At 36.4% G+C, this 27492-nt stretch overlaps 1 protein-coding gene across 10 annotated transcripts in view; it reads left to right on the top strand.

The window, feature by feature from the left end:
• LOC112559442 (oxysterol-binding protein-related protein 11-like) overlaps positions 1-27075 on the top strand; it is a 28604-nt gene extending 1529 nt beyond the window's left edge. For 2 of the 10 annotated variants that reach the window (XM_025230703.1, XM_025230710.1), the window contains exons 2-23: positions 2360-2394; positions 4477-4582; positions 4855-4902; positions 5147-5228; positions 6304-6383; positions 7219-7361; positions 11098-11163; positions 13906-14017; positions 14703-14750; positions 15430-15510; positions 17139-17209; positions 17542-17663; positions 18631-18770; positions 19015-19100; positions 19490-19571; positions 21494-21659; positions 22279-22389; positions 23095-23255; positions 23590-23706; positions 24737-24898; positions 25416-25481; positions 25948-27075. In XM_025230703.1, the coding sequence (XP_025086488.1) occupies positions 2360-2394; positions 4477-4582; positions 4855-4902; positions 5147-5228; positions 6304-6383; positions 7219-7361; positions 11098-11163; positions 13906-14017; positions 14703-14750; positions 15430-15510; positions 17139-17209; positions 17542-17663; positions 18631-18770; positions 19015-19100; positions 19490-19571; positions 21494-21659; positions 22279-22389; positions 23095-23255; positions 23590-23706; positions 24737-24898; positions 25416-25481; positions 25948-26028 (2166 nt within the window). In that variant the 3' untranslated portion in view covers positions 26029-27075. Of the gene's footprint in view, positions 1-914; positions 1007-2359; positions 2395-3180; positions 3223-4476; positions 4583-4854; positions 4903-5146; positions 5229-6303; positions 6384-7218; positions 7362-11097; positions 11164-13905; positions 14018-14702; positions 14751-15429; positions 15511-17138; positions 17210-17541; positions 17664-18630; positions 18771-19014; positions 19101-19489; positions 19572-21493; positions 21660-22278; positions 22390-23094; positions 23256-23589; positions 23707-24736; positions 24899-25415; positions 25482-25947 lie in introns of those variants that run through there. The other 8 variants (XM_025230708.1, XR_003098333.1, XR_003098332.1 and 5 more) reach the window with 8 other exon arrangements.
• The last annotated feature ends 417 nt before the right edge of the window (positions 27076-27492 follow it).

Raw genomic sequence — 27492 nt, 5'->3', positions numbered from 1 at the left:
CCTTCGGTAAACATGTCTGTCACCAATCCATTTAATTATCAGTCAGGCAATACAAAAAGTACTGCTACACTCCCTGTCTAGTCTCTCTTCAGTTTTCCTCAAATGTCTTTAGGCTTGAGTTAGTCAGTTTTTTTTTTTTTTCAACACTTTCATATTGTGATCTGTATGCATATGCCTGTATGATCTGTATGCATATGCCTCTATGTTTCTACCTCGATCTGTCTGTTTTTCCTACTTCTTCTCACTCACACTTACCCACCACTACCACCACTGCATCTGCTACCATTGTTGTCATACCCATCTGGCATTTAGTTTGTTGAAATATTTTCTTTTTTGTTGGTGATAAAATTGAGATGAGTAAAGACAAATGGGCACACAAAAGATGCATGTAGCAACAATATGGAAAATTGAAAGGTGTTAAAGTCTAACAGTCACTAGCCAAATCTTTACATACATCTTTTTATGAATGCTGTATGTGTTTTAACTTTTTGTCTTTGAGTGGTGTGATTCAGTGGTATCACAAAGCTTTTTATTTTCACCACAACCTATTCCCACTTGCTGACTTGGCATAAAACACTAACAACAAAGCAAAGCCTCCATTGATTGCTCATGTGACATGTGCAGTGACAAGTGAACCCACAGGCTGCCAGGAAGGGCAGGCTTCTTGTATGAGGTAGAGGCTAGAGAAGTGGAGAGGTTGTTTTGGTCAACAGGAGAGTGAAGTTTGTGTCAAGTAAATCTTGTATTTCTGACAGGGTAAATACAGATACAGTTTTAGGAAAGAAGAAAATATTGAGAACAAATGCTTTAGTTTATCAATAATTGTGTCAGGTAGTATCAGGTTACAGTATTTTGTTGAAGTTACAGCCAAATAATTTTTCCTGTTAACTCACTGATCCTAAACCTATGTTCAGGTGATACCACAGTAAACAAGGCGCATTTCTGTTCTGACTAGCTGTTCAGTGTGCATTCAAATTGTTTTGACTTTGAAGCTGCTGTTACAAAGGTGTGTTTATCAACATTTTAATGATTCTAATCATTAAAGGCATAATGTTATAGCTATTGAAATGGGATTCTTCTGTTTAAAATGTTTCATTTTTATTATTCTTTGAGTTGGAAAAGAGTAAGCTTATGCCTTATGTGAGATAAGCATGTCACGATACAGGGTGTGGTGATAGACTCTTAGAATTAAAGGCTGTTGTTGTGAAAAAACATAGGGATATGTGGCTAAGGGCTTCTAATAGTAATAGTATCAGTCTACATGTGAATTAAATGGAAGGAGCATAGACATCATAGTTACACTAAAATGGCAGAATAGATGTAATCCTATAGTTTTCAGCTACATGCCAATGTGTGGGGAATATAAATACCATGACAATATTAGTATTCACACCATTTTGGCATTATTAGGTTATGTTGACTGACGTGAGTTTGAGCATTAGTTTGTCCTTTTAACTGTATATAACATCAGTTCATATCTGCCATTGTCACAATAACTGAAATGACCCTAAGCTAACTAGGAACTGTTGACATTTAATACTTCCTTGGCTACAGTGAAATTCAGATTTTGTGGTTTGACAGCACCAGTGGTACAAATTAAACACATGTTGCTGGGATGGAACCAGTCCTTTTTTATGATTACTGATCCAGGGATTCATGAATTTATAATTCTGTTGCTATGGCAGTAATGCAGTATAAGCCTATTAAGGTGGCTTTAGTCCTCCTGTGTTTGGTGCTGACAACAATTTTGTTATTGATATTGGCATCACAGATGTTACATAGCCCTGGCCCATTTAGCAATCAGTTATGGTGTTACTGTTGTGCATATTTCAAAGGTCTTTCTTACATGATCTGACTGCTTGATTTTTTTTTTATATTTAACATTATTTCCATGAATACCATGTGAGTTTCTTTTATTTAGAAATGGGTCCCATCAAGTTTGCCTCACTGTTAAAAAGATATTAATATTTAAATTGTGATGCTTGCATGAAAAAGTCTTAAACTTGTTCACTGAAAAGGAACGATGCTGCTCACCATGAAAAGAAACTTGAAGACATTAGTGTTTGATAATGAATCATCTCAACTGCTTGAAATGAAAGTAAATTATGTTTATGGTGCCAAACTGATTATGAATCATCTGTTGTTACACAGGACATTTGCAAAGGAGAAAGTCTCAAGACAAGTGACATAAATCTATATTTATCTTAAATTTACTGACTGTGAGTGTGTTTTTGAGTGACAGACATTTTGACAAATATAAACTGCAAGGCAGTTTTCCATTGAAGAAAGTTATCTGACTGTTCTTTGTTCAACTGAATTTTGTGAAATTTAATGTTTAATGATTGACTTTTGATTTCAGGAGTTTGAAGAACAAGAACAAACAAAAAATCGAAGGTGGGTTCCAGAAAGTTTAGCAGGCTTTAATTCTTCATATTATCTAACTAAACATGATAATACACCATACTCATGTCTTTGTTTGATGGATTTAGCTTATCTGTTTCCACCCACCACCCATTCACATCTAACATTTCATCTTGTTCAGCCAGTTGTCTGTGTTTATATTTAAAATATTTTATCTCACTTAAATACTTTCTTGTTGGCTTTTTTTGTGTTTATTATATAGTTTTCAGTTTATTTATTTTTTTGTGCATTTTGCATCATACACTAGATTTAACATTACTCAGAGTGTATCACATAATAAACAATAGATATAACATTATTCAGTAACTGTTCCTTGTCACAAATGTCTTGGCTAACTGTAAGATTTTGATAAACAGTTGAGATAAGGCAGCAGTGTTACACTTTGCTGGTTTGTTGCGTTAGAACAGACTTGTAGCTTACCAAATTGATTGGTCATTGATATCAGTTATTTTATAAGGTAAACAATGTTTTTCAAAGAGTTGTTTTGATTTGGGGGTTGCTGTAAAACTGTTATAGCATATTTTGCTTGAATGCAGCTTATTTTGGCATTTTGTTTCTACTCAGAATTTTATCTTTAACAATTGTAGTAGATAGTGACTTGCTGCTGACACCAAAGCATGGGCAGTGTGTTACTACCATACTTGTCTCAGCCCAGTAGTGACCCCGGCAATCATCACTAGACATGATTATTCTAGCATTGATGGGAAATGATATAGTCAAGGATTTTTTTTATATTATAGGTTCTTGTTTTATTCACAGTTGTTGATGGAGAAAATTTCTGATGAATACCAGTGCCACTAGGTAATACAGGAGTATATAACCATGATGTCTTGCAACTCACTGAACCAAGCTGTCCCAAAGCACACAAAACCTGATCTCTGTTTTTATCCAACAGATACTGTTATATATATTATTTACATTTCTTTAACCTTCCATTCATGAGTTCTTCCAGTTTTGCATTTCCTCTGGTTTTTTTCCCCCGTCTTTGTTATATAGTGTGCTGTCTTGCCTACTGCATAAAAAAGTAACATCTTTTGTTTTCTTGGGGACGAAATACTATTTGCTTCTTATGAGCGTCAAGTTATGGAAGATACAAGAGTGAATCTTGCAATGAGTTAACATTATTTCTTTGCGAGCCAGTCAATAATGAGTATGTTTTCTGACTTTGTATTCTTAATGGAACAGTTGAAGTAGGGCCATAAAATAAATATTTGGATATGTTTAATAAGGGTCAGATATAGTTTTAATATATAATAGTTTTTTTGTGATACGTTCATTTGTTGTTTTTTTTTTAACACCGATTTGTTAATGTCAAGAGGTAGTAGAAGTAATGTTTGTAAACATTGGTGACTATAATTCATATTATGTAGTACATACGCTTTTTTAAACACAAATAATACATTTTAAATTTATCCATTGATTATTGCATTGAAAAAAGACAACAAATTTATGTGACTTAATTGTTCAGGTTGAGTAATCTTCCTGTCTTCACCTCAGTTGCATGTTTGCTTAAGTGATATTGTATTTTCATGTATTATAGTGTGATTGATGAAAAAATATTTTATAATTCCTTAGAAAGTATAAAACCAACAAAATAGCAGTTAAAATTCATACATTAAGTGGATACATGAAGAACTTTCTTTGAAACTTAGTTCCACAATTCTTTTTTGCTTTTAAGAATAAGCTTCATCATTTCTCATTCAAAATATGTACTAAAACTAAACAGAAGCAGACACTTAATGCTTTTACTAAGAGGACAGTTCAGTTTGCGAATGAGGATTTGTCTAGTGGGGATGGGTGGGAGGTGTGTGCATGTGCTGATTTAATACTGAAGCACATGTAATATCTTTTGCATATCTTGATTCCTAGAATTATCAACAACTCAAAATAATTATACTGTAAAAGTTTTGAATTCAATAAAGGAAATCAAATGATATTTTTTGTTACTAAAGCCAGATGCTTAAAAAAAATTACAATAAAAAAAATGATAACAGATACATCTATGTGTGTGTGTGCGCGTTCGTGTACGTGTGTGTGTGTGGATTGACACTGCAGATTGAAGATGGAGGGCCACTTACTAAAATACACTAACGTCATGAAAGGCTGGCAGACCCGTTGGTTCCTCATGGACCCTGAATCAGGCATGCTGGAGTATTTTGAGGTAATTATTGCCAACATCACGTCAGACCTTTTGCTTTTAATTTTAAAGTAAGAATTTATCTTTGTGAGCCTCTTAGATGAGATTTTATGGTCACCTTTGTCATTTCTTTCAATGTCTTTTTATGCTTCTAATGTTCTTTGCCTTAAGTTCTTGTTCTACTGTGCATGTGTGGCATCAATTGCATGTATATTATTATTTATTAGAAGTGAGAGGTTTTTTGGTTATGTTTACTTCTGCTTTGAGAAGAAAGTATTTTTTTGTTATTGTTGCAGAAAGAGGAACACAAAAAGCAAAGGCCGAGGGGTTCAGTCCACTTAGCGGTGAGGTTTTCCCTTCAGATTTACCTTTAATTCTTACTGATAACTAAGTATCTTTTGTCAGCCTGATCAGAGGTGATCTTTTCTTAAAGCAGCATATTTACTTTATGCATGTTTTTGATAAAGTTTGTCTTAAGCTTCCTCAATTCCAGGCTATATTTTATACCCTTGTGAAACTTACAGAACCGAAGAGAAGGTATTATTTGTATGCATGTTTTGCTATCCTGTCTCTTCTCTGTATTCTCAGGCTGCTGTTGTCAGTCCTTCTGATGAAGACTCACAGACCTTTACTGTAACAGCTGCAAATGGAGAGACCTTTAAGTTAAGAGGTAATTAAATATGCTTATTCATTTTCATTTTCTGATCCTTTTTGTTGCCATTAAACATATGCTAGATCAGAACTGATGTTGCAAATTATATGCTGGGGAAGGTTGTAGACTTTAAACACAAATCTTGTACTTGATTTACAGTTTTCCTTCACAAAAAATTAGTGTGAGAGACCATGGAAAAGCTGCTTTACTTTTTACTACACTGTTGTATTTGTGCTGATTTCGCTCAACAGAGCCAGTAGAGATATTAAGATTATTTTGAATGCTTATTCACTTATTTAGCATGTCCCTTAGTGGGTTCATACAACACACGATTATAAACTTAAGCCTCTAAATTTTAAAAAACAAACCAACTCTATATTGCTCACTATTTTAACGAACATTGGTATGCACCTCATGTAAGAAGTGATGCTATCTTTTACAAATTTTGTGTCTACTGTTAGCAGTGTTTTGTCAGTTTTGGCACATGGGATCATGTGACGAAGGTGGCTTTCGATTTTAGACTGACATCATTTGATGTGTGAATGGTTGTGTGACATGGTTAGCAAGTATTCACAGTCCTAATCTCACTGCTGATTATTCTTGTCTGGGGCTTGTTATAACAAACACAAAAGTTAAACCAATTGTGGTGGATGGAACAAAGTTACCCATTATAAGAACAGCTGTAGCAATCAAACATTGTTCAATAAACAGCAGCTGCATATTAGATAGAGGTACATAATAATGTTGACATTTCTGGTCCGGGCACAGTAAGTATTTAAAAAAAAATTGTAGAATGTAAAATTGGATTTAAAAATAATTATTTTAAATAATCATAAGGATTTACCTTTTTAATATTTTTGACTGGCTTCTGTTGATCAGGTATCAGACAGGCTAAGTACTGCAGGATGCTTGTGCGTTCGTTGGTCATTATAGCCAGATTTTTAAAAATTGCAAGAAGGCAAATTTATTCTATTTGTTTACATAGTACAAACATGTTCCCTCCTTAATGTACATTGCACTTAAGACATCTGTTTTAAATGAATTTGAAGTATTCATTTTAAACAAAGTGATTAATCCAATATTCTTTCTACAGCCAATGATGCCAAAGAACGCCAGCACTGGGTAGATCGGCTGCGTTCAACAGCAGAGTATCACACAGCTAACATTGCACAGGTAGGACTGTTTTTGAGTGCTGTCAGTCATTCCTTTGAGCAGATGGACTAAACCATAATAAGAATGACAGATGGAGATATCACGACAACTTTAATGTTTCTGGCTCAATTATTATGACATGGGGGGAAGATCAAAAATAAAGTGAGCAAAGTAGAGCAGCATAAAACCTATGTATAAGAATGGACTTCAGTTGGAATCAAGGAGTATATTTATGACCATCAGGGACAAAACATTTATGTATTATCATGAAATGCACTTAGAGGGACATAACTTCATCTCACAAGGATTCAAACATGCATACAGGGTCATACAAAATAAGTCATACAAAATAACACAGTGAATAGGGAGCTGTAGGAACGACCATAAATTTTGGTCTATTGAGCACACATAAGCTGCAGATATATACAACTTGAAAGCTGCGTTGCAGGCATTTTGTCTCATTTTCAGCATGATGAAAGTGTGTACTTCAGCAGTTGATCTTAATGCTTCAATTGTTGCGGCTTTGATTAAAAAATGTTAACTGTTACCACTGTAACAAAGTTAACAGTTAACAATTTAACATCGAAAAATTAATTAAAATCTGAAAAATCTGCCAGCAAGCTGCAAGCTGCAGAGTTTGAAGCTGGAGAAAAAGCTACGGCTTATAGACCGAAATTTACAGTAAGGATTGAACTGAATGGGAATTTGATGTTACTGCTGATTGCTGACTACATTATTATGAAACATATACCTATATGTTATAGTTAGATAAAAAGGTACTATACACAGATTTGTCTTGCTCATCTCAAACTTCCTGTTCATATTAAACATTAATTTTTTTCCTGTTTGCATTTAGCAATACTCAGGCTTATATCAGCGCAAAGATGCTGCAGGTTCATACATAACAAAGGATGGAACTCTGTTCAGGCGAACTGACCCATCTGGTGGCCGCAGGTCCCACTACAGCAGTCAGGAGAGTGTGCACAGCACCCCAGGAAAGTGAGTGATTATTTATAAGCTGTGAATTAGAGGGTGGTCTCATGCCATCAGGAAGATTTTTTCGGCTATGTGTTTATGTGTCTCGGCTTCCTTTATCTTGTTGCTTGTGCTTTTTTGTTGTTGAGAATGGGTTGGGTTTTTTTTTTTTGATGTTGTATGTTTTATGCAATATAAATGCATCATAATCTTTGCTAATTTTGCCATCAGCTTAATGAGCTTTTGCAAAAGATGAGGAGGCTGAGGTAGGTTTAAAATATTAAAGGAGCTTTATATTATTTGCTACTGTAGTGCTGGTGTTTCTTTATTGTCTACCAGATGACTTGAATATTAGCTTAGGGGTAACAACTTCTCTTTAACTAAACGAATAATTTCCCCTGCTCAGTGTGTGGTTAACAGCCCTGGCCGCCATATGCCCCACTGAACCCAGGTGCTTCCGCCCCAGACCTGTATAATAAGCTCTGCAAAAGAGAGATCAGCAGTCTTTATGTTTTGGTTCAGCTGTGTGCACACTTTGTTGAGTTCATTAGCCTGCCTTTGTACAACTTGACTGCTTGTGCTTGTTAGTTGTTTGTTTATAAGATGAAATAATACATCTAACAGCGATAACAGAAGATATGGAGAATTTTTGCCTCAACCTGCCACCAAGGAGAATCTTCTGCAAATCCTTACCTGTTCTGCATGCTGTTCAACTCCTGTTTGTTGTGTCTGTGTCGGGACATTTCTGTAGGATGGTCTGAGGCTCAGTGGGATAAGGTTTGGAGGGATGAACTGTCACAATCAGGATCAGGTTTATGCTTGCTGAGGTGAGCGTCAACAACACCAGATTTTCTGTTCCCAGCCCTTTGCTGTGGTGTCTGAGCGTTGACTGTCTCAGTTTCCCTTCTGGAGACAGCCAGATGTCTCCTTTAGTTCATGTTCTCTTTCCATTGAACCTTCCCAAAAGGTGGGGGTTTAGTGGGGTCCTCTAAAGGCCAGGGGCGCTACCTCCACTGATCAGGTGCAATAATGATTTGGTTAAAGTTGTAGCCCCTAAGCTTCTGATAGTCTGGTTGTCTGGTAAGCATTGAAGAAAAATAATTTTAAAGAAACATTTTTGTTAGTAAACTGGAAACTACTTGATTAACCACGAAAATTCCATGTGGCTAGCAAACTAAACAGCAGGCTTAGTGGTGTTGTAGTACAGTTGTCTAGATTCTTCTAAGTGGGCAGCATGGCTTGAAGACCCATTAAAATATCACCTGTTTCAGAGAGAGAATAAATGAGGGGTTGAGTTGAGGGAAAGGTGTTTGTTAAAATTCTCATTAGCTTTCAGTGGAGTGAGGAAAGCTAAATAGTTTGTTGTCAATCTTTTATATTGCTTAATTAAGATGGTGTAAACTGGCATGTCTCTTTGTACATTTGGAAGTTGATCATACACATTGTACACAGCACTCACCCCCATCATTTCATGTCATTTTCTATGTGATATATCCTGCAGAGATTTGATCTTTCTCATGAGGTAAGGATACTTGTAGGGTCAGCAAAGAATGTCCACTTACCTACCTCCCTAGGATTGAACTGTTCTTTCCTGCCTTAAGTTACAAGTTGGCCTTGATGTGCCAGCAGCAGTATAAATCATGGCATAAATCCTAATTGTGTACCTATGCATGATTGATGGGATGTAACACTGCAAACTTCCTGAATGGAGTTGCAGCCCTCTACAAAAAAGACATGGCTCATGCACCTAGATTAAAGGCAGAACTTCTGACCAACAGAAGAAAATGGTTTTGCCCGTGCAAGGGAAGGTAGGAGTGCACGCAGCGCTGACTACTAGGGTCCAGTTGTCTCCAATTACTATCTGGTCAATAGGCAGAGTAGACATCACAGACACTGCTGACTAGCCTAGCAAAAATCTTTCTTTCTCACTCGACCAGTTTTTGCTGAAGGGAATGAGAGCTAAGGTGAAAAAAAATAGAAACAAACAAAAAGAGAATATGTAAAGGAGAGAAGGATGAACAGCGCAAATGACACAAGCATAAAGACAAGGGAGCGTTCAAACTTAGTTTTATTGCTTTTTTAATCTTTCTCTATATCTCTTATCTTTCTTTCGTCGTAAGCTGGGATATCAATATTTGGCTTGTAGTCCATGCTGACATCTACGGCCTGTGTCTGCATTCCACCTAAGTTTTGAGTGCTAAGTACATGTATGCTAGTATTCACACTAAAATATTATTTTATTTTCCATTTGTTATGCATACTTTGTTTCCTACACCCTGAATCTTGGAAATGACAGTCTGTGTCCATCTAACAAATTTGATGTCCTTTCTACTAGACCATTTTCTTATCACTATCTGCACTTCAGTGACAGCTACTCATTGTGCATTTCTTGGAAGTAATCTGTAAATGCACAATAAAGTCCAAGGCTGGAATCAAGAGGGCAGAGCTTGCATATACTCCGCTGTTAGTTTGGCTCTGGCGTGGACTGAACATTAGTAGTCAGCACCTTCCCTTGCACAGGTGATACCATTCTCTTCTGTTGGCCAGAAGAAGTTCCACCTTTAAATTTAATATATAACTTTTCACCTTTAAATTTAATTTATAACTTGGAGTTACTTCTCTATTTATAACATTTATGACTCCCCCTCCCCCCAAACCTGATGAATTGTATATTTACCTAGGTCATTTCTCAAGTGTCAAAGTCATCTTCTCAACATATTGAAAAATAAGCATTTTAGTGCCTTACTTTGAATACTATTTGCAATGATTATAACAGACTGAAATAAGATTTTGATACTTCTTTCTATTAAATAATAGTGGTTCAGAAACTGTTATATATTCCTGTGGCTATTTATTATACATCTTTAAGTATAAGATCCATTTGAAAGAGTATCATTGTGATTAGCCAGCACAAGTGGCATGCAGATTATTAAAGTTTTAAGACTACCTTGGAGCAGTTTCAGGTGTAAAGCACGAAAAAAACTTGTTTGGGTAAAGCTGGGGATGAGTAAAATAGTGAGGGATGCAGAGACTGCGGTAATCTTGAGTGGTCACAAAAGTGCAGTCGCCATGTTACACATGGATGTAGCTGCATAAAGCAAATACAGTTTAGATTCTTCTATAAATAGTTACTTTACAAATATGTAAGAGTATATAGTTGACATAACCGTGACTAAAGTATAGTGTTAGATTTATTATATTTTGGGCTTTTTTAGAATACTTCTACAATGATAGAGGTCAAGTTCGGGCTTATGTGATCAACATTTTGATTTTAAAGGCTTCTTGAATTGTTTGCGATATTTAGACAAACTTATGAAGTAAATATAAAAAATAATAGGAAGAAATACTACTTAATTTTAAAATACTGACTTGATCATGAAGCATGAATCGGAGTTTAATTGTACTGGCCTTACTGGGATATTTGTAGTAGCATGCATCCATGTCTGTACCTATAGAAGTGCGCTTGAAGATGTCTGGTGATTCACAACAGCTGTAAGTGCCACTCTCAGACTTGCTTCTGTAACAACTGTTGCTGCCATTTTTTGTTTTGAAATTAGAGAAGATTTGTGTGTATATGTGTTTATGTGCATCCATTTTGTGTTTTTATGCAAGGGATAACCTTAAAAAAAAATAGGATAAAAACTTGCTGAAGCTTTTTTGTGTAAAGATTATCAGGCTGCATGTGGATAATTTGGCAAAGTGGATTAATACACATTAGGAGAAAATACATCAGAATATTTCCATCCTCTGTCTGGCTCAGGATGTCTTGGTCCATGAGGTCAAGGACTCCACCACTGGCCCGCTGGCCAGTCATTGGGAAGTTGAGGTGGGAGGGGAGAGGGTTGGCCTATCTTGGTCATTATGATTTTCACCTGCTCTGTGCAATTTAAGTCACGCTTGTCTCTTGGGAGTCCAAGTGCTTGTATTTCACATGTATTTATTATGGTTCTTGTTTCATGTCATTCCTGCCCTGCTTAATTCATGTAATCCATTTTTCATATGACTAAATGCATGTTGCAATCATAATCAAGACTTTGATCAAAGATCACCAGAAATACTGAAGTTGCATTGTTTCTTACTTTCCTTCCTAATATTTAGTGAACTTTTAGTTTGAATCTAAATTAGAAAATGGAAAAATTTTAATTTCTTAAAACATCTATGATATGGTTTTCATGATAAGGAGAGTGGGTCTATGCAGCAGTTTATTTTTTTACATGAAAACTTTAAGGATTGAGGTGTAAATGTTGGGATCTGCACTATTCAGAACTATCTTGGATGGAGTCATAATTTGTTCTGTTAAAATTTCAGTTAGAAGAAACCAAATAATTTTTTTTTAGTTTTAAACAGTCTAATAAAGGATCCTTTGGTGTTGGAATTTATTACTACAACTTGCAAATGATAAGATTTCATGCCTTAAATTCAAGGTGATAAAAAATGTAATTTTCATTGCCAACATAGCAGAAATGTGATGTTCTTCACTCTTCATCTAGAGGATGATGTATTTAATATATAAGAGTATGCATTCATGGATTCTAGGGGCTACATTTATAGCCTGCTGTGACCAGGCATGCAACAGAATTTGGTAACATGTTCAGTTCTTGTACTTGAAATGCTTTCAGCATGACCTAGACCATATTGATATCATCAGTGTCTGTCCATGACCTTACTTTGGCCTTATATGAGAAACATGCATGCTTTTCCAAAGATAACTGGGTAACATTAATCTTCATGGTTTGTTTTAGAAGGAATAGATGTACAGAATATTTTGATGTTCAGGCTAGTTGTGTTAAGTTGGACATTTTGGTTTTTTTGTTTTTTTTTTTTTTTTTTTGGTTTGGCTAGATTTCTTAGATTCACTAGGTATCCTCATGATGCTTTCTATTTTTTTATTTGTTTATTTTTAAGTCATAACCAGTAATAATGTTAAAAAATATCAAAAGTGGCTTTGGATTTTAGAATCCAAACTCTTGCACTGACTTTGGTGACAGAATAATTGAGCTATATAAAAAAAAGTGTGATTCTTCACTTAAGAAGAAAAACAGTTAAAACAAATCCAATTTTAAAAAAACCTGACCAGGAAAATCTTAGTAACGTTTTGCATCAAAACAGTCTGCTTAGTTTCTTTGCCATATTTCTGCTTTGCTAAAAGAAATGGTGAAGGTTATAAAGTGTGGTAACAAGTGTGCAGCGAGAGCTGTCTTGTGACAATTTGTGTACCACTTATGTAATAGTAGGAAAATGTATTCATTATTTTTCAGAAAATGTTCTTGTGCATTCATGAAGACTGTTACAAGTTTTCTTTAAGAGTGTAATACTTTTTATTTTTATTTGAAATTTAAAGGTAGTCATCTCACAGATGTCCTATGGAAAGAATGAATAAAAAATATATGTTACTGGTCTTTACATATCACCAGATTATTTTGCTGTCATCTCTAGGACAACATTCTAGGCTAATCTACTTTGAAAATGTTATCTTATGCAGGTAAAGAGTAGTTAGCAGTGCTAAGTGACAGAAGGCAGCATGCTGCTGGGTAGCGGCCAGCTAAGCCTAGTCATCCATTGAAAATCTCAACATTTCACATAGACATTGTCTTCCTTCATTAATACACTTTCTTCTAGCAGGTCACCCATAATTTCAAGACCTTGTTAAATGCTAGCTGATCATACTCATTTATTATAAAAAAGGATGATTATGACAATTTATGGCATTTTCTTATAAAGATAAGCACTGATACTCTACAGATCTGTGACTTTGCAATTTATTTTTTTCTGCATCTTATCTTTTTTGCGACATGGAGGAAATTTTCTTTTTGGACTCATAATTTATTAAGACAAATAATGACAAGATTAGAATTGTTAATAAAACTGTTGTAGCCAAAGAAATTTTCACAGAAGTAAGTTCTCTCAAAGAAAGGAAGTTGGAGGGACTCTTTAGGAAGATATGTCTTAAATTTCTCATGGCTGATGTTTTCTGATGGATGTAATGCATGCAGCTTGCTGTTAATGGAACCTCCTTGACATACAGCCACTAAATTCTCTAGGCAGTCATATATGAGGCATTTTATTAAAGTGCTTGTAAATCACTTGTTTTATTACAATAGTAATTAATGTTGATGCTGCAGACAAAAGGGCTTTATGGGGGAAGGGAATCGTTTCAAATGAACTAAAACTTATTAAATTAAACTGACAATAAACTGAATGCTATTAATTTATTAAAAACGGTCATTCAGAAAAAGAAAAAAAAACCCAACTTTGTTAATCATTTAGAGTTGTGTTTAGAAATGAGAAACACATTAGGCAGCTATTCCTTTCTAAAACTTTGTTATTTTAGAGCCTTTATTATTATTATCACACATGTTTGTTATAAAGATTTGTTGCAGTTTGTGAGTTAAGGTAGTTTCAGTAGTGCATAAAATAAGGTTGGATTTTACAGTTTGGTTACATAGTAGTTAATGATGCTGTGAATTGGGTTTAAAGAAAGATGAGTGATAGTTTATTTTGCTTTTCTAAACTCTAGGTAAACTTTTTAATTGTTTTGAAAACCTTCAGAGATTTCTGACTCTCTCAGCAGGAAGCAGATACCAGCCCACACACATGCATTGCCTCTTCCCTTTACAGACGTGCAAGGATTTCTGGTGGAGGCCCAAGACTTTTCCCAGAGTCTTTCAGACAAAATAGCAGTAAGTCAGACAAGACATATACATATCACTGTCGCGGTACTATCAAGTGAAGAGGGCAATTAATTGCCTTATTTTTATTGGTAATTAGACATCCTATGGTAGGAACTTACAAGTACATGATGTGAGATGGTAAGAGAATAGATGGGAGATCTCAGTGGGATGGGCATCAAGATCAATATTTGCACTAAGGCTTAAACAATAAACATAACTGTAGCACAAATGAAAAAATGTGTGACACTCGGGAAACTAATTATTCATTTCTTTTGATTCCATAACCAGTGTTAATCTCAGGTTTGTTATTAGATAATGAAGTATTTGTTTATTACTTGGCTATTAAATTTTCATCACCCTATTACCATTTTGCTAAACTTGCCTTTGGCTTATTATAAAATCCCTGCATCATCATGGATTGGTTTGTTACTTGTTTAGTTTTTTAATTGTTTGGTTTGCCATAGATATTATGATGTCATTTGTGTATGTGTGTTTGAGAAGAAAGTCTGGAATTCACATGTGTAAAATATGAAATAAAAATCTACTGCTAAAAAAAATGAAAAAATGTGACATCTTGTAGGCTTATGGTTTTGATCATCAAATTTCCTAGATTATTTTATTTGCCAAAACCATCATCAACCTATGATCACAGTTATTCTTGCAGCCTTGAGATGCCAAATGCTATTTGCTGCAGACGCTGCCCTACCATGGTGAGGACTGCTTCATGACTGGACTGGACAAGGTTATTGAGAACTCAAGCTTTTCATTATTTTATCAGTGAGAAAGCACAAGAGTGGTTTTGGGGAAAATTGTTTTTGTTATATCTGCAGTAGTGCGCATTTTCTTTTATATGGGTCTTTTGAGCAAGAAAATGATGCAAGTCCAGTTACATTCTGATCATGTTGATCTAGTTGCTGTTGTGGAGATTGTTAGTGATGGTCTGTGATGTGACATGATCCACTGCTTATGACTCAGGTGTATGATTGTTTATGACATTGTAATTTTAACTGCCTGTGACAATGTGACTGGAATGTCTTCATGACAGCTTTTAGCTAGCATTCATTTGTTTCATTTCATCCTGTAACTGGTACAGCAATAACCAGGCTTAAGGGATAATCTGCTTGTACTAGTATATGGGAGAGTGCTTACACTGTTGTTGGTAATCCTGCATGTTATAATGATATGACAGATATGACATGACAACCTGGTTCACCACAACTTTGTAGTGTGGTATACTTTGGGTTAGGGTATTTCTGGGTGACTCGGATACTAGTGGGCTTTTAGTGGACTAAGTAGGTAGATCACTCAGATTTTGTGACACCTGAGTGTGACAGTTTGGTATGGTAGGTTATTATATCAGTTTGTGACCAATTTGAGTTAGTATTATTCCTACACATGTGACAGTGATGTGTTTTTCACAGGACCTACTCATGCTAAAGGCCACATCTGGTGCAGCACTGCGCTGTGTAGAAGAATGTCTCCTTTTGCTGCAGAATGGGCAGGTTAGTTCTAAAGCTAATTGAAACCATGCGTTGTTTGCCTGTACTTGTACAACATTATCTTTCCAGCAAATTAAAGGTAAGAAGGTGGAGTGAGTAGATAATGTCTGTTAAGTCACTGGCATTGAAATGTCATAGTCACAGATAAAGATAATTTATTGAAATAGACAAAAGGGTATGGTAACTGATTTTACTACATGTATTTTAAATTGATGTGGAGGTTTGCACAGATGTACTCTTTTTCTCTTTCCCCACTCCCTTTCTCTGTTGGGGCGGTCCGATGGCATAATGGTTAACGCCTGTCACCAATACAGTGAAGGTTGCATGGCTGTCCTGGTTTCAGCTTTCGTTTCGGCTATGTTCTTTCTCTGCAAGTGGCATCTGTTTACAGGGCTGCTTTGCCATGATATAGCCTTAGTTGCTGGCTCCGCGTAAAACACCTATACCCCTCCCCCCAACCTCCCTTTCTCTCTCTGAAGAAATAGAAATTGATGCTGGAGGTTAACTATGTACAGATGTGCATATTTTCTTTCTCCCCTTCTTTATCTCTCTCAGAAGAAATAGACATTGATGAATGTACACACATTTGTTCTCTTTATCTCTCATATTACAATGAATAAATGTGTGACGTTAGTTTCATTATCTCAATGCATGTGAATGATATAAATAAGAGCTTTTACATGAGAGGGAGATCATAAAAGAAAAAGAAATGAGATCATTTGAGGAAAGTAAACATCAGGATGCCATCATTGTGCTGCAACTGCTGAGACGGGGTGGTGATTGTGTTGTCTGTACAAAGGAATATTTTTCCTGATAATACCCAAGTGATGTGAGTGGACTTCCCGTAATTCTTTAACATTAATGGGAGTTGTTGAATGTTTGGATCACCCCTGAAAGAATCTAGCAAACCCTGTTGTGGGGATAATAACATTGGGAGGAAAAGGGGTTGAGTACACATTTGTGTCCTACACACTGTTTGCCAAAAGAATTGTTACGTGGTTGGATGGACCTGTAAGTTCAAGCAGGGTTGTGCTAGGGATTGTAAGGCTAGAAAATAGAGTCATCTCAATGGCTGCTTATCGTTAGTAGTGTCTGCTGTATCTGTTGTGGATTGGTTAGTTAAAGAGTTTATCTATTTTCTTAAGTAATTATTCTTAGAAAAATAATAGTTGAAAGCCCATGATTAGATCCATTGTTTTGAATGAAAGAACGCATAACCATTATATGCCTATGTACTGTAGATGTGACACCCACATATATGTGCATGAACAAGTGTATGTGTGATCCAGATAACCAACTGAATGACAAGTTTTTGGAACATAATGCAGCGCAGGATTACAACATGGATGTAAACTTTGACCCTAGCAAAGTATATTTTGAGCTTTGTCTCCAGTTAGAAAATGTTAAAGCTTTCTTGATTGGAGACATACTGGCTGATGATGTATACTCTTAATGAGTAGTTAATAACAGCCTACCATTTTGGAAATATTATGTTTCCTGGAATATTATATATGACTGAATCATCTGTGAAAGTTTCTTTATTAATCATTATTATGAAAACCACTGTTATTTTTTTAATTGTAACAAGACTCAGCATTGTTGCTTGAAGTTCACTGATTTGATCTGTTTAGGTTTTGTGCAGTTCAATGCCACAAAGTACATCTGTGTCTGGACAGCTTTCCACTAAGAAATCTATTCCATGGTAAGTTGTCTGGATTTTATGTTTTATCTTGTGCTATGCAGTGAACTGTCTTTTGTTGCAAGTACCTTTCTTGCCAAAAGCAAAGTATGAATAAATAACTACCACCTGTTGTCAATGCACAGATTAGAGACTTCGCTGAAGGTCAGCCTGCTGATTGGTTGCATATGTAACATATGCAGACGAAACTTTGTTGAGGATAGTGTTTGCTAACATCAGAATAAATTGGGAAGAATGAGATTTGTTGAATAAAAGAATGTCATATAAAAACTGAGTAATTTAGTCTGCATTTTGTATCATGTTTTGAGGACTTTATTAACTTTATGTTCTTACAGCAGTACCTCCCTCCCAGCAGACCTCTCACAGCACAGTTCCAACACTGTGACATCATCACCTGTTGACAGTTATGGGTCAACCAGGTCTGTACTTCAGACATTGCAGGACTGTAATTTTGAAGGTAATCTTGCATCAGGTTTTTTTTGTACTTGATTGTGTGTGACATTGCTTGCACATTTATTTGGTTTTTCTATAAAAAATATATTTGCATAAAATAAAAATGCAAAAAATCTTATTTTTTGGTATCTATTGGTCTCACTTATTAGAAAAATCACTTCTGTCTATGAATTGTATGAGTTTTATATGCTTTGCATTCATCTCCAGAGCTCCAGATTTTTTTTAATAATGACTGAACAATCATTTAAATTCCCTGGGTCAGGCATGAACACATTCCTCATTGGTATCTGGCTGTCAAAGGGTTAAAAAAACCTATGCATGTTTCTTTCTTAGAGAAGGCTGTTCTTGTAGAGATGGCACTCTTCAGTTAGGTGTACCTACAGTGAATATTGTTTTTGAGCATTTGTTACTGGTGACTTGTTCTCAATAAATGGATAAGCTACTAAGTTCATTTGATTATGATAGAGGAGAAAGGGGACATCTCTTTATCATAAGCCTTATCAATGACTGTACATCTGTATTTAGGACTGTAGTACTATAGTAGCAGTATTTCATTCTCTTTTGCAGTCTTAGAAAAATATGTCAGCATTTGGGGGAATAAGCCACATTGGCACTGTGAGTTTGGAGGGAGGGACAAAGGAGAATTGAAGGATTTGATGATGATATTAATGATAGTACACTTAGCTATGCGGAAGTGTTTGTCCACAAGAAGCCAAAAGTTGTAGGTCATATGTGGAGATTTATGACTCACAAACATTTAAGGTCTTTATAGGGTTGAACTAGCTTACCAAGACATAGCATTAGTTGTTGATGGCATGAAGTTTCTAACAATGTCAGAGCGTAAAATTTATCATTCATTAATAAAAATATCAGAACCTCTTAAAAGAGTTTTATTTTTCAATATGTGACAGTGATTTGTTTAATTTTATGATTATCTAACACGTTTAATATGACTAATATGGTTCAATCAGGCACAATAACCATTAATCGAGATGAAGAAGAGGAGGACAGTGATGTTTACAGTGATTCAGAGCTGGGAGCAGTGGAAGAACATAAGAGTATTATCCTCCATCTGCTTTCACAGTTGAAATTGGGAATGGACCTCACCAAGGTGCAGCCACCAACTTTCTCTCACTTCTAAAATTGTCTGATATGTTTCCATAGCAATGTCAAGCAGTAGTATTCATTGCTTCTTTATTTCTTTTTTCATTTTGTTGACAGTCAGAAGCTTCTACTGAGTAAACTTCCGAAAATGTTCTTTGCACTTACTTGTTCAACCAGATAGTTGGTGCCTAGCCTTCATCTTTCCCTCTGTCTTTCATGTTAAATAAACCTCTGATCATGCATTCTTACAGGTTGTTCTTCCAACATTCATTCTGGAGCGGCGATCACTGCTGGAGATGTTTGCTGACTGCATGGCACATCCACACATTTTTCTTCAGTAAGTTCAGGAGGGCTGACTGGCATACATTTTAAGTTTTTGCAGTTTACTTGAAGAGTTCTAAAACAGCATCTTGGTTGCTGTACAAGAACTGAAAAGATTAAATGGAAAACTCCATTTTGTCTGTTTTCTCTACATGAAAGTGAAGACCATAATGATCATAGTTTTGGAAAAGTTTAAATAGCCTTAAGACAAAACAGCTTAATGTCTCAGGGAAAGTATGCCTTGTGAAGTAATCTCACCAGAATTTTTGCTCATCTCTTTTCATGTAGTTTAACACATACTGGTGGAATTAGAGAACTCTCTCCATTATTTAAATGATATAAGATTTATTATGAAACTTCCTTATAAGACCTAGCTCCATAGGTGGCTTTTATATATGCAATCAGAATTCCTGATGTTGGGAGTCCAGAAGAAAGGATGCTTCTGGTGCTCGAATGGTATCTCACTTCCTTCCATGCTGGTCGTCAGGTAGGTCTGCCACTTCTCTTCATAGTAATTTCTCTGTATGTGAACATTATTTTTCTGAGACATTCATTTGTTAGATGAAGATTATTTTTTTCATATTTATCTTACGATGATTCTCAAAAGAAAACTTAACCTGTCTTACATTAGGAAGATGGTAAATGTTATTATTTGTGGTAAATGACACACAAAAAAATACTTACTCTGTATAAAGTATAAAGCGACACATGCCCTCCCGTGCACACACACACAAGAAAAAATCCACTCTTTAGATGTCCCTAAATCTCATGGCCCTTGATAGGTATCGAAGTGTAAAAGAAAATATTGAGATCTTGTTACAGCTTGATATGAAACCTCAGACATATGCTGACTTGCTTACAGGAGAATGATTTTTTAAGCATAGAAATTGCCAGCAGTCTGTGTTTATTTAACAATCATTGTCTTGTGGTAACTTAAAAATAGGAAAGTAACAATCACTCCATTTTGTCTAGGGTGGATTGTTTACTAGCCAGAGGGCTCTTATGAAAGAAAGGGGACATATGTGCTAGTGTAGAGGTGTTGTACATGGTAGGAATGCTGAGGTGTTATACGTGGGAGACAGCCCTAAGTGGTCACAGCAGCCAAGCCATCCAGCTTGCAGAGGAGTCAATGACACCTAGGAAGAGAGTGACATTTCAGGGGCTCCCACACCTCTCCGCCATGTTGACTGGTAGTGGGGGTTAGTCACTTGTCCACCACGCCACTGTAGGCGGGGCAGAGCGTCAGTAAGATAGTTGTTCTCTTGTCAGTGTTGGCTACTTGATTGGTTGGTGAGTGACCAATGGCATCCCTCATGTGTGTCTGTGTGAATATGCAAAGAGAGGAATGGAGAAGCAGAAGGACACTTCTCAGCACGACGTCAGAGTGGACAGAGCAACTGGTCAGAAGTTGGACTTCAGCATCTCTAATATCAACTTCACCTTTCACCTCGAGACCAGGTCATAAGCCAAGAGAGCAAGATTCGTGAGGAAGGATGTTTGGGTTAGAGAACCTCGTCAGTGATGAAGAACTGTCAGGACTGCCTGCTGTGGAAAGCAAAGGACGGCTTTCACTACCTGTGAGAGGTAGGCACTCGACACTAAGGCCACCAGAAGTTGTCATTCTCAAAGGAGGAAAACATCTGCTGGGTTTACCTGCACTCAAAAGAATCGGAAAACTTTGTATGAAGACCTTTTTGGCAGCTGTAAGTGGCAGTCGTCGGAGACATCGTGTATATGACCCTGGACTGGGAGAGGCTCCCAGGAGAGCAGTTGTCGCTTTCTGATGTGGTTGGCAGATCGGGCAGGAAGGACGACAGACAGGTGAAGCATCTATTTTGAGAGAAAGTCATCAGAGTGCCATGACTGTCGGGTGAAGTATTGGTCTCCACCAAACCACCATCGTGGACCCATAAATACAAGAACAGCTTGAACATCAGAGCTAAGTTGATGCACATGTGAGAGTGAATGGTTGATTTAGAGAGAGGTGAAAGCACAGGAATAGTGGAAGTACGCTTAGCATGGATAGCACTGGGACTCCCCCTAGACGAGTCTTTTTGTTGTATATATTTGTATGTTTTTATGTTCATTAAATCTTTTTTATACATTTCATCACACGTCGAGTTTTGTGTTTGGGTAACAGCAGGGGTGGGGGCTTGTGAACCGCGTGGTAAACTGTGGGATCAACGTATGAATATTGTAGCATGGTTCCCTGCAACTTATGTTGACATGGGTTGTGATATTTGAGGTTAACTCTCGCCAATGTGTCCGGTTCCCCGGTGCCAGTATTCACGTTTCTGCTAAAAACCAGAATACTGCCGCAATCATATTAAATGATCACAGCAGTTCGAAATATGAATATCTTTAAGAATTATATTCTTGGTTTTGTCTGTATGTCCTTACATTAATTAGGGATCTGTAGCAAAAAAGCCATACAACCCAATAAAAGGGGAGACTTTCCACTGCTCCTGGCGCCTGCCGCAATCAAGTGAGGAAGTCAAGGACATTACAAGCTGTCAGTCAAAGCAAGGCATCCAGCTGACATATTGTGCTGAGCAAGTGTCTCACCACCCTCCAGGTGAGGCTGTAAACTTAAGTGCAATCATTTTTGTAATTTTGTAGCCCTGAACATTGCATAGTCAGCAGGAAAAGCAGAGGCCTCTTCTGCAAGTATCATGCATCACACAAGTTTGATGAATTCTGGATAATAATGGGCATTACAACAGTCTATAGAATGTAATCACTTATAACTTAGTGAATCAAACTGCCTTATATTGTGCATCAAAATAGCAAAATAATATGTATAAAGCCATTAGATTAGTTGTAAGAAATGAGTGCAGCATTAGGAATATGGTATTAATGCCAGGGTGTGATACTCTTGGAGGAGACATTATAAAAACTGCCTTCATCTGAATTGCTCAAAACAAAGTGGGTAATGCTACAGACAGAAAGGCTTTGTGGAAAGAAGCTCTTGAAATACTAGTTGGACAAATAATCAACTTTTTGCATTACTTACTTCTTTTGAAGATGTTCTTACAAATGAGGCTATTGTTTAAAAATTTGATTTTAATTTTTGTGGAATTGAAATAAGGGGCTTAAAAAACTTCCAGTAGATATACATACTGTGATTTAGATAACTATTTTTATTTTCATTGTGTGTGTGTGTGTGTCGTGCATGTGTATGTATCATCTGGTAGTGTCTGCGTTCTACTTTGAGTGTCCAGAAAAGAAGATATGCATGAATGCCTCAATATGGACAAAGTCTCGGTTCATGGGAATGTCCATTGGTGTGGTTATGGTTGGCAAAGGCAAGTCATTCATTATGAAGCACTAAAGTCACACCTGTTTATTATCTCTGTCCATGCTCTAACTTTTTGTGGACCCCTGTCGCTCTCTCTCTTTCAACACACACTTCATGGATCTCGCTTCGTTTCTTCCTGTCCCACTGCTTATTAGATGTCTGAATTTTAGGGGATTTTTTGTATCTTAGCACCAAGATGTATCTTGTGAAATTTAGGCAGATATTTTTATGGAGCATTGCTGAAAATATACATAATTTATTTATATCTTTTGAATGTTTCCTTATTAAGCTGTGTTCACATTTTGTTGTTGTTATTTTTGAAAAATAATAACTGATAAAAATGGCTTCAATGAAGTGATAACAGTACTAATGTGCATTTACAGAATATTGCACTATAAGGAGGAGAATTATTAATGTTTCTGAAAGGAAATGATTTCCTTAAAAATGTATTCACTTTTCAAAGCAGTGTGACAGCTCAATTTACGATGTTTCTTTTCAACATAATTCATTTACATTTAATTATAATGTACTTTTGCTCAAATATTAATTCTAATTTTGCTTACTTTCATGTGGAGGGATATTTCTTATTTGATTATATGATGTTGTGATGAGGAGAGTTTTGTAAGTTTTGTTTGGAAACTGGAAAACAAAGAAAAACAAAATTCAGATTTTGAAATCATGTTCATTTTTTTTTTTTTGGGGGGACTGACAGTGAGTCTGCGACTGCTGCAGTATGATGAGGAATATGTATTTGGACTGCCCAGCGCTTACGCACGCTCCATCCTTACTGTACCTTGGGTAGAGCTTGGGGATAAGGTTTCTCTTGTGTGTGAGAAGACCAACCTTACAGCATCCATTATCTTCCATACCAGAGTGAGAGACTTCATGTGGTGTGCTTTGAGGGTGTATGCACACGTGTGTTTGTGCATTTTGTTGTATTGATGTTTGACTAGCTAGAATTTTGACAATTTGATAGTGTGGCTAGTAATTCTTTCATTAGTCAAGTGTTGAAATGTTTTATGCCTTTGTAACTTCAGAACCTTTAAAAGAAAAACAAATTACGCACAGAATTGCAGGCCATACAAATGCTAAGAGGATTAACAGGTTATGTATGTATGGTGTTTTTGACTGTGTAGAAGAAGTCTTTGTTCTCAGAAATGCAAGTGAATTATATCTTAATAATGATGAGGCTGCATCTCCTTGACAGCCCTTCTATGGAGGTAAGCTTCACAGAGTGTCTGCTGAAGTTAAAAACACCACTGGAGCACAGCTGTGTAAAGTTTCTGGGGAATGGAATGGAATATACGAGTTTGTTTACTCTGATGTAAGTTGAAGAAAAGACTTTTAGATACTTCATTATTAAATTGTTTAAGAGATGCCACTTTATTTGAGCATGCTGACCAGCAACAGAGACCTTGCCCCAACATGGCACTCAGTGCTTAGAAAAAGCCAACAAAAGTAATTGAAGGAAGAGTTCACAGAGAAGATAGTCCTTGAATAGACTAATTTTCTCACCTTCTTTGATTATTCTATTTATTAGTGCACTGTACTCCAGCACTGTCTTATGTAGGTGCACAGTATGTCAGCACTCACAATCACATCGTAAGCTCAACTAAGCATGGCATATTGTGAATGATTTAAAAACATTGATAATTTCAGAACTCCATAAGCCTTTTAAGCCTGGCAGTAGCAAGCCAGTGAAATCTTTTGAGTTGCATGCATAATGCATTAACATAGTTTTATCATTATAATTTTCTTATCCTAACATTTTAGCATCTTGTATTAATTGAGTACCTTAGTTTTTGCATAATTTTTTCTGTATTTTCTTGCTTGCAAGTTTTTTGTTTCTTAGATGATCTTTCTGTATTCTATCTGTCAGGTAGATGTTGCCTTTGATTGTTACTGTCATGTTGCTATATTTCTGGAGATGCACTAGTGACTTGAAACACTGATCTCGTTACTGTAATTTTTTTTTTTTTTTTGCTTTTGCTTCATATGCAACTCCTAAACTCCTACATTTCTCCCTTTTTTCACTGCAGTCTTGACACTTCCTTTCCCATAGCTTTAGTATTTCTCCCATCTTGTATCTCCAACAGAAAAGCTGGAATACCATGAAATATGACTATCTTGTAAGAAATTCATTCTTGACCTTTTTGGTCGAAAAATCTTTTCTCATTTTCTTTCAGACCACTCTTATTTGATTTCCTCTTTAATTCTTCTCTCTTGTTCTTCTCTACAAATATTTTAGTTACACAGTTTTGGTATTTCTGAGTTTCTTTTGTCTGTTATTTTTTAGTAGTATCACTTTCCCATCCCTTGTCTGATATCCCTTAAAGAGCTGTTTCTACCTGTAGGGAAGGACACGCACTGTGGACACCCAGAAACTAAAGATTTGGCGCAAGTGTGTTCGGCCAGTTGAGAAGCAGGGGGAGTTTGAGTCTCGGCGTTTATGGCAGCATGTCACCAATGCTTTGAATGCAGGGGATGTCAACACTGCTACTGAGCATAAACATTTGGTAGGTTGTGTTAGCAGACTGTCAGCACCAAAGAAATCTAAGGGATAGTGGGGAATTGTTCACTCTCATTTTGGGATTTATTATCTTGTGGATCTTTAACCAAGCAGAAGTACTATGAAATCTTTAATCCAAATTAATTTGCAATCCTGGTTAGACATACATTTATCTATAGCAGAATTAACAAATTATTCTAATATTACCATCTTCCAAGTAGTGCACTTTCCACTGATAATGGTTCCTTTATGAATAAATGTTGGCATAGTAAGACCTTTGTACAGTGGCAAGATCAAAGTAATATGCAGATCTGAATTAGAGATTTACAATAAATAATGAGGCAAGATGGAAAATAAAAAAGACTAGTGATACTGAAAGAGGTTAATTTCAAAGCTTTTACATGCTAGAGACTGTTATTGTTGTTAGCAGGTTGTTACCTCATTGCCACTACTTGGATAAATAAGACTGTAGTGGTAATATTAAGGATATGGCAATCATTGTTAACCTGAATGCCTTATTTCAGTTGGAAGAACGACAGAGGGAAGGAGAGAGGCATCGTAAAGACTCTGGCACAGTTTTTCCAACAAAGGTAGGTTCCATTTGCGATGATTAATTTTTTTCACTAATTGGATTTATTGAAGCAGTATTGTAGCACTCTGTCTCAGGATATTACTACAGTGTCAGGGCATAGGTGGTCCAATCCACACACTCATGCCAGACAAGTGCGCATTCTTTCAACAAACAACAAAAATGATTGCCTGTGGCTGCTTAGATTGTATTAATTTCGTTGTGACTCAGGACTTTATGGCGTACAACACAGATATATATATCTGTCTCTCAGTGCACAGTTCTGACGTAGGCATGGACTGGTTTGTGACAACAGTCCATGTGGAGCCTTTAACCACTGCTTGTTGACTTAGCAGATTTCAGTATTACTCTGTAAATGCACTCCATGCAGTATGCTAAGAGAATGCATTTCTTTTACCATAAACTTTAGAAAGAACAGACATTTAGTATACCATAGGTAGCTTCAAAGCTTACTTTTCTCTTTGCAGCTTTTTCATTTGGAAGGAGACACTTGGGTGTATAACAAAATGCTGAAGCTGACAGACTGTCCGGAAGACACCATAGGATGATCCTCCTGATTCAGCACACCCCTTTGTGATCCGCATGATGGCTTGACAGCCGTGTCAGTGATGCAATATTATAGGCTAGAATTTTTGTGTGGACAGCAGGGGTGCTGCTGCCTATGTGTCTTGTGTTCAGAGCGACCTGCAGGCATGGATCAACGAGCTTAGCATGGCTGGTTCCATGAGAAATAAAGTAACTGCAAACCGGTATTGAAATACTGTGGTATATAGTGATGGTAACAGGGTGAAGCCTTAGTTGTCACAAAATAACTGTGATTGTTGGAAACAGATTCAATCTCTGTTCCATTTATCACCATGTTTCATGTTCACTTGCATACTCAGGAAAGTGTGCTACCGCAGTGCAGCTGAAACAGGAAACTGTTCTGATTATATCATATCGCTAGACGTTTTTGTCTAGCTTTTTCTTTCTGAAGAACACAGTGAAGGTGGCAAGAAGAAGCAGCTGTAAAAGTGACAAGTGGCTCATACGTGTTGGTGCATCATGACTCAGCTTCTCATTTATCCTGTATGGTCAATGCTTGAGTGGTAAATAAGATGGTATTTAACCCTTTTCAATATTATTTTGTACAAGTGTGAAGGGTATTTGCATTTACACATAGGCACTATGGAGCAAGTATCCTGTGCACAAACTGTTGCTGGTTGAGTGATGAAGTGTATTAAGTATGGATGCGTTTTAGCATGCCTGCAAACTGTACTGCAAATAGATCGTGTCATTCCATCATATTTCTAACATTTTTATTTGAATATTTTGTCCGTTCTTGACTGCTAACATATCATTGTCTTTTGATTCATGTGGCTTTCAGGCTTTCAGAGGAAGGAACTGGGGTTAAAGAGATGGGCCACTAAACTGCACTCTACTGGTCCCCTTGAGTGGCTGTGATAGATTTATTATTTAAATCAAGACTAGCCTTGAATTCTTTTGTCATCAATAACATGCTCTATGTGGTGACAGAGATGCCTACAAATACTGTACAGTAATTTTCTAGTAAGATAATTCCAAAAATGCGCATTAAAACAAGTCTGGGCAAGTCATTTTGTCTAATTTTCTAGATTGCAAGCATCTTGGAGACGATACTGGAGACAGTCAATCCAGCAGTACATAAGAAATATCATAACCATCTGTTCACAAAGCAACCTTAACTGTATTAAAAATGACTATCTCACACATTATCTTTTTATATGCATTAGTTTCTGATTAACAAATGATAACCAATTTCAAAGATAAAGATATTTATAACAGCAGAACAAGAGACAAACCATAAGTCCTTTAACCAAGCTAGAAATTTAACTCCAGCTTTGTAAAAACTGAGAATCTTGATCTGGAGAAAGGCAGAATTAAATTACAGAGCTTGTTAAAGAATTCTTTAGTTTATTCCTTGTTACTCCTTGAGGAGCATAGGGCCGCAACAACACCTTGCCAGTGGATCCGGTTTTGGGCAGCCCCCTTCA

Source organism: Pomacea canaliculata, linkage group LG3 (assembly GCF_003073045.1).
Source record: "Pomacea canaliculata isolate SZHN2017 linkage group LG3, ASM307304v1, whole genome shotgun sequence".
Classification (NCBI taxonomy): Eukaryota; Metazoa; Mollusca; class Gastropoda; order Architaenioglossa; family Ampullariidae; genus Pomacea; species Pomacea canaliculata.
Note: the sequence above shows the minus strand (reverse complement) of the source record. Positions and strands in the feature narration are given on the sequence as shown.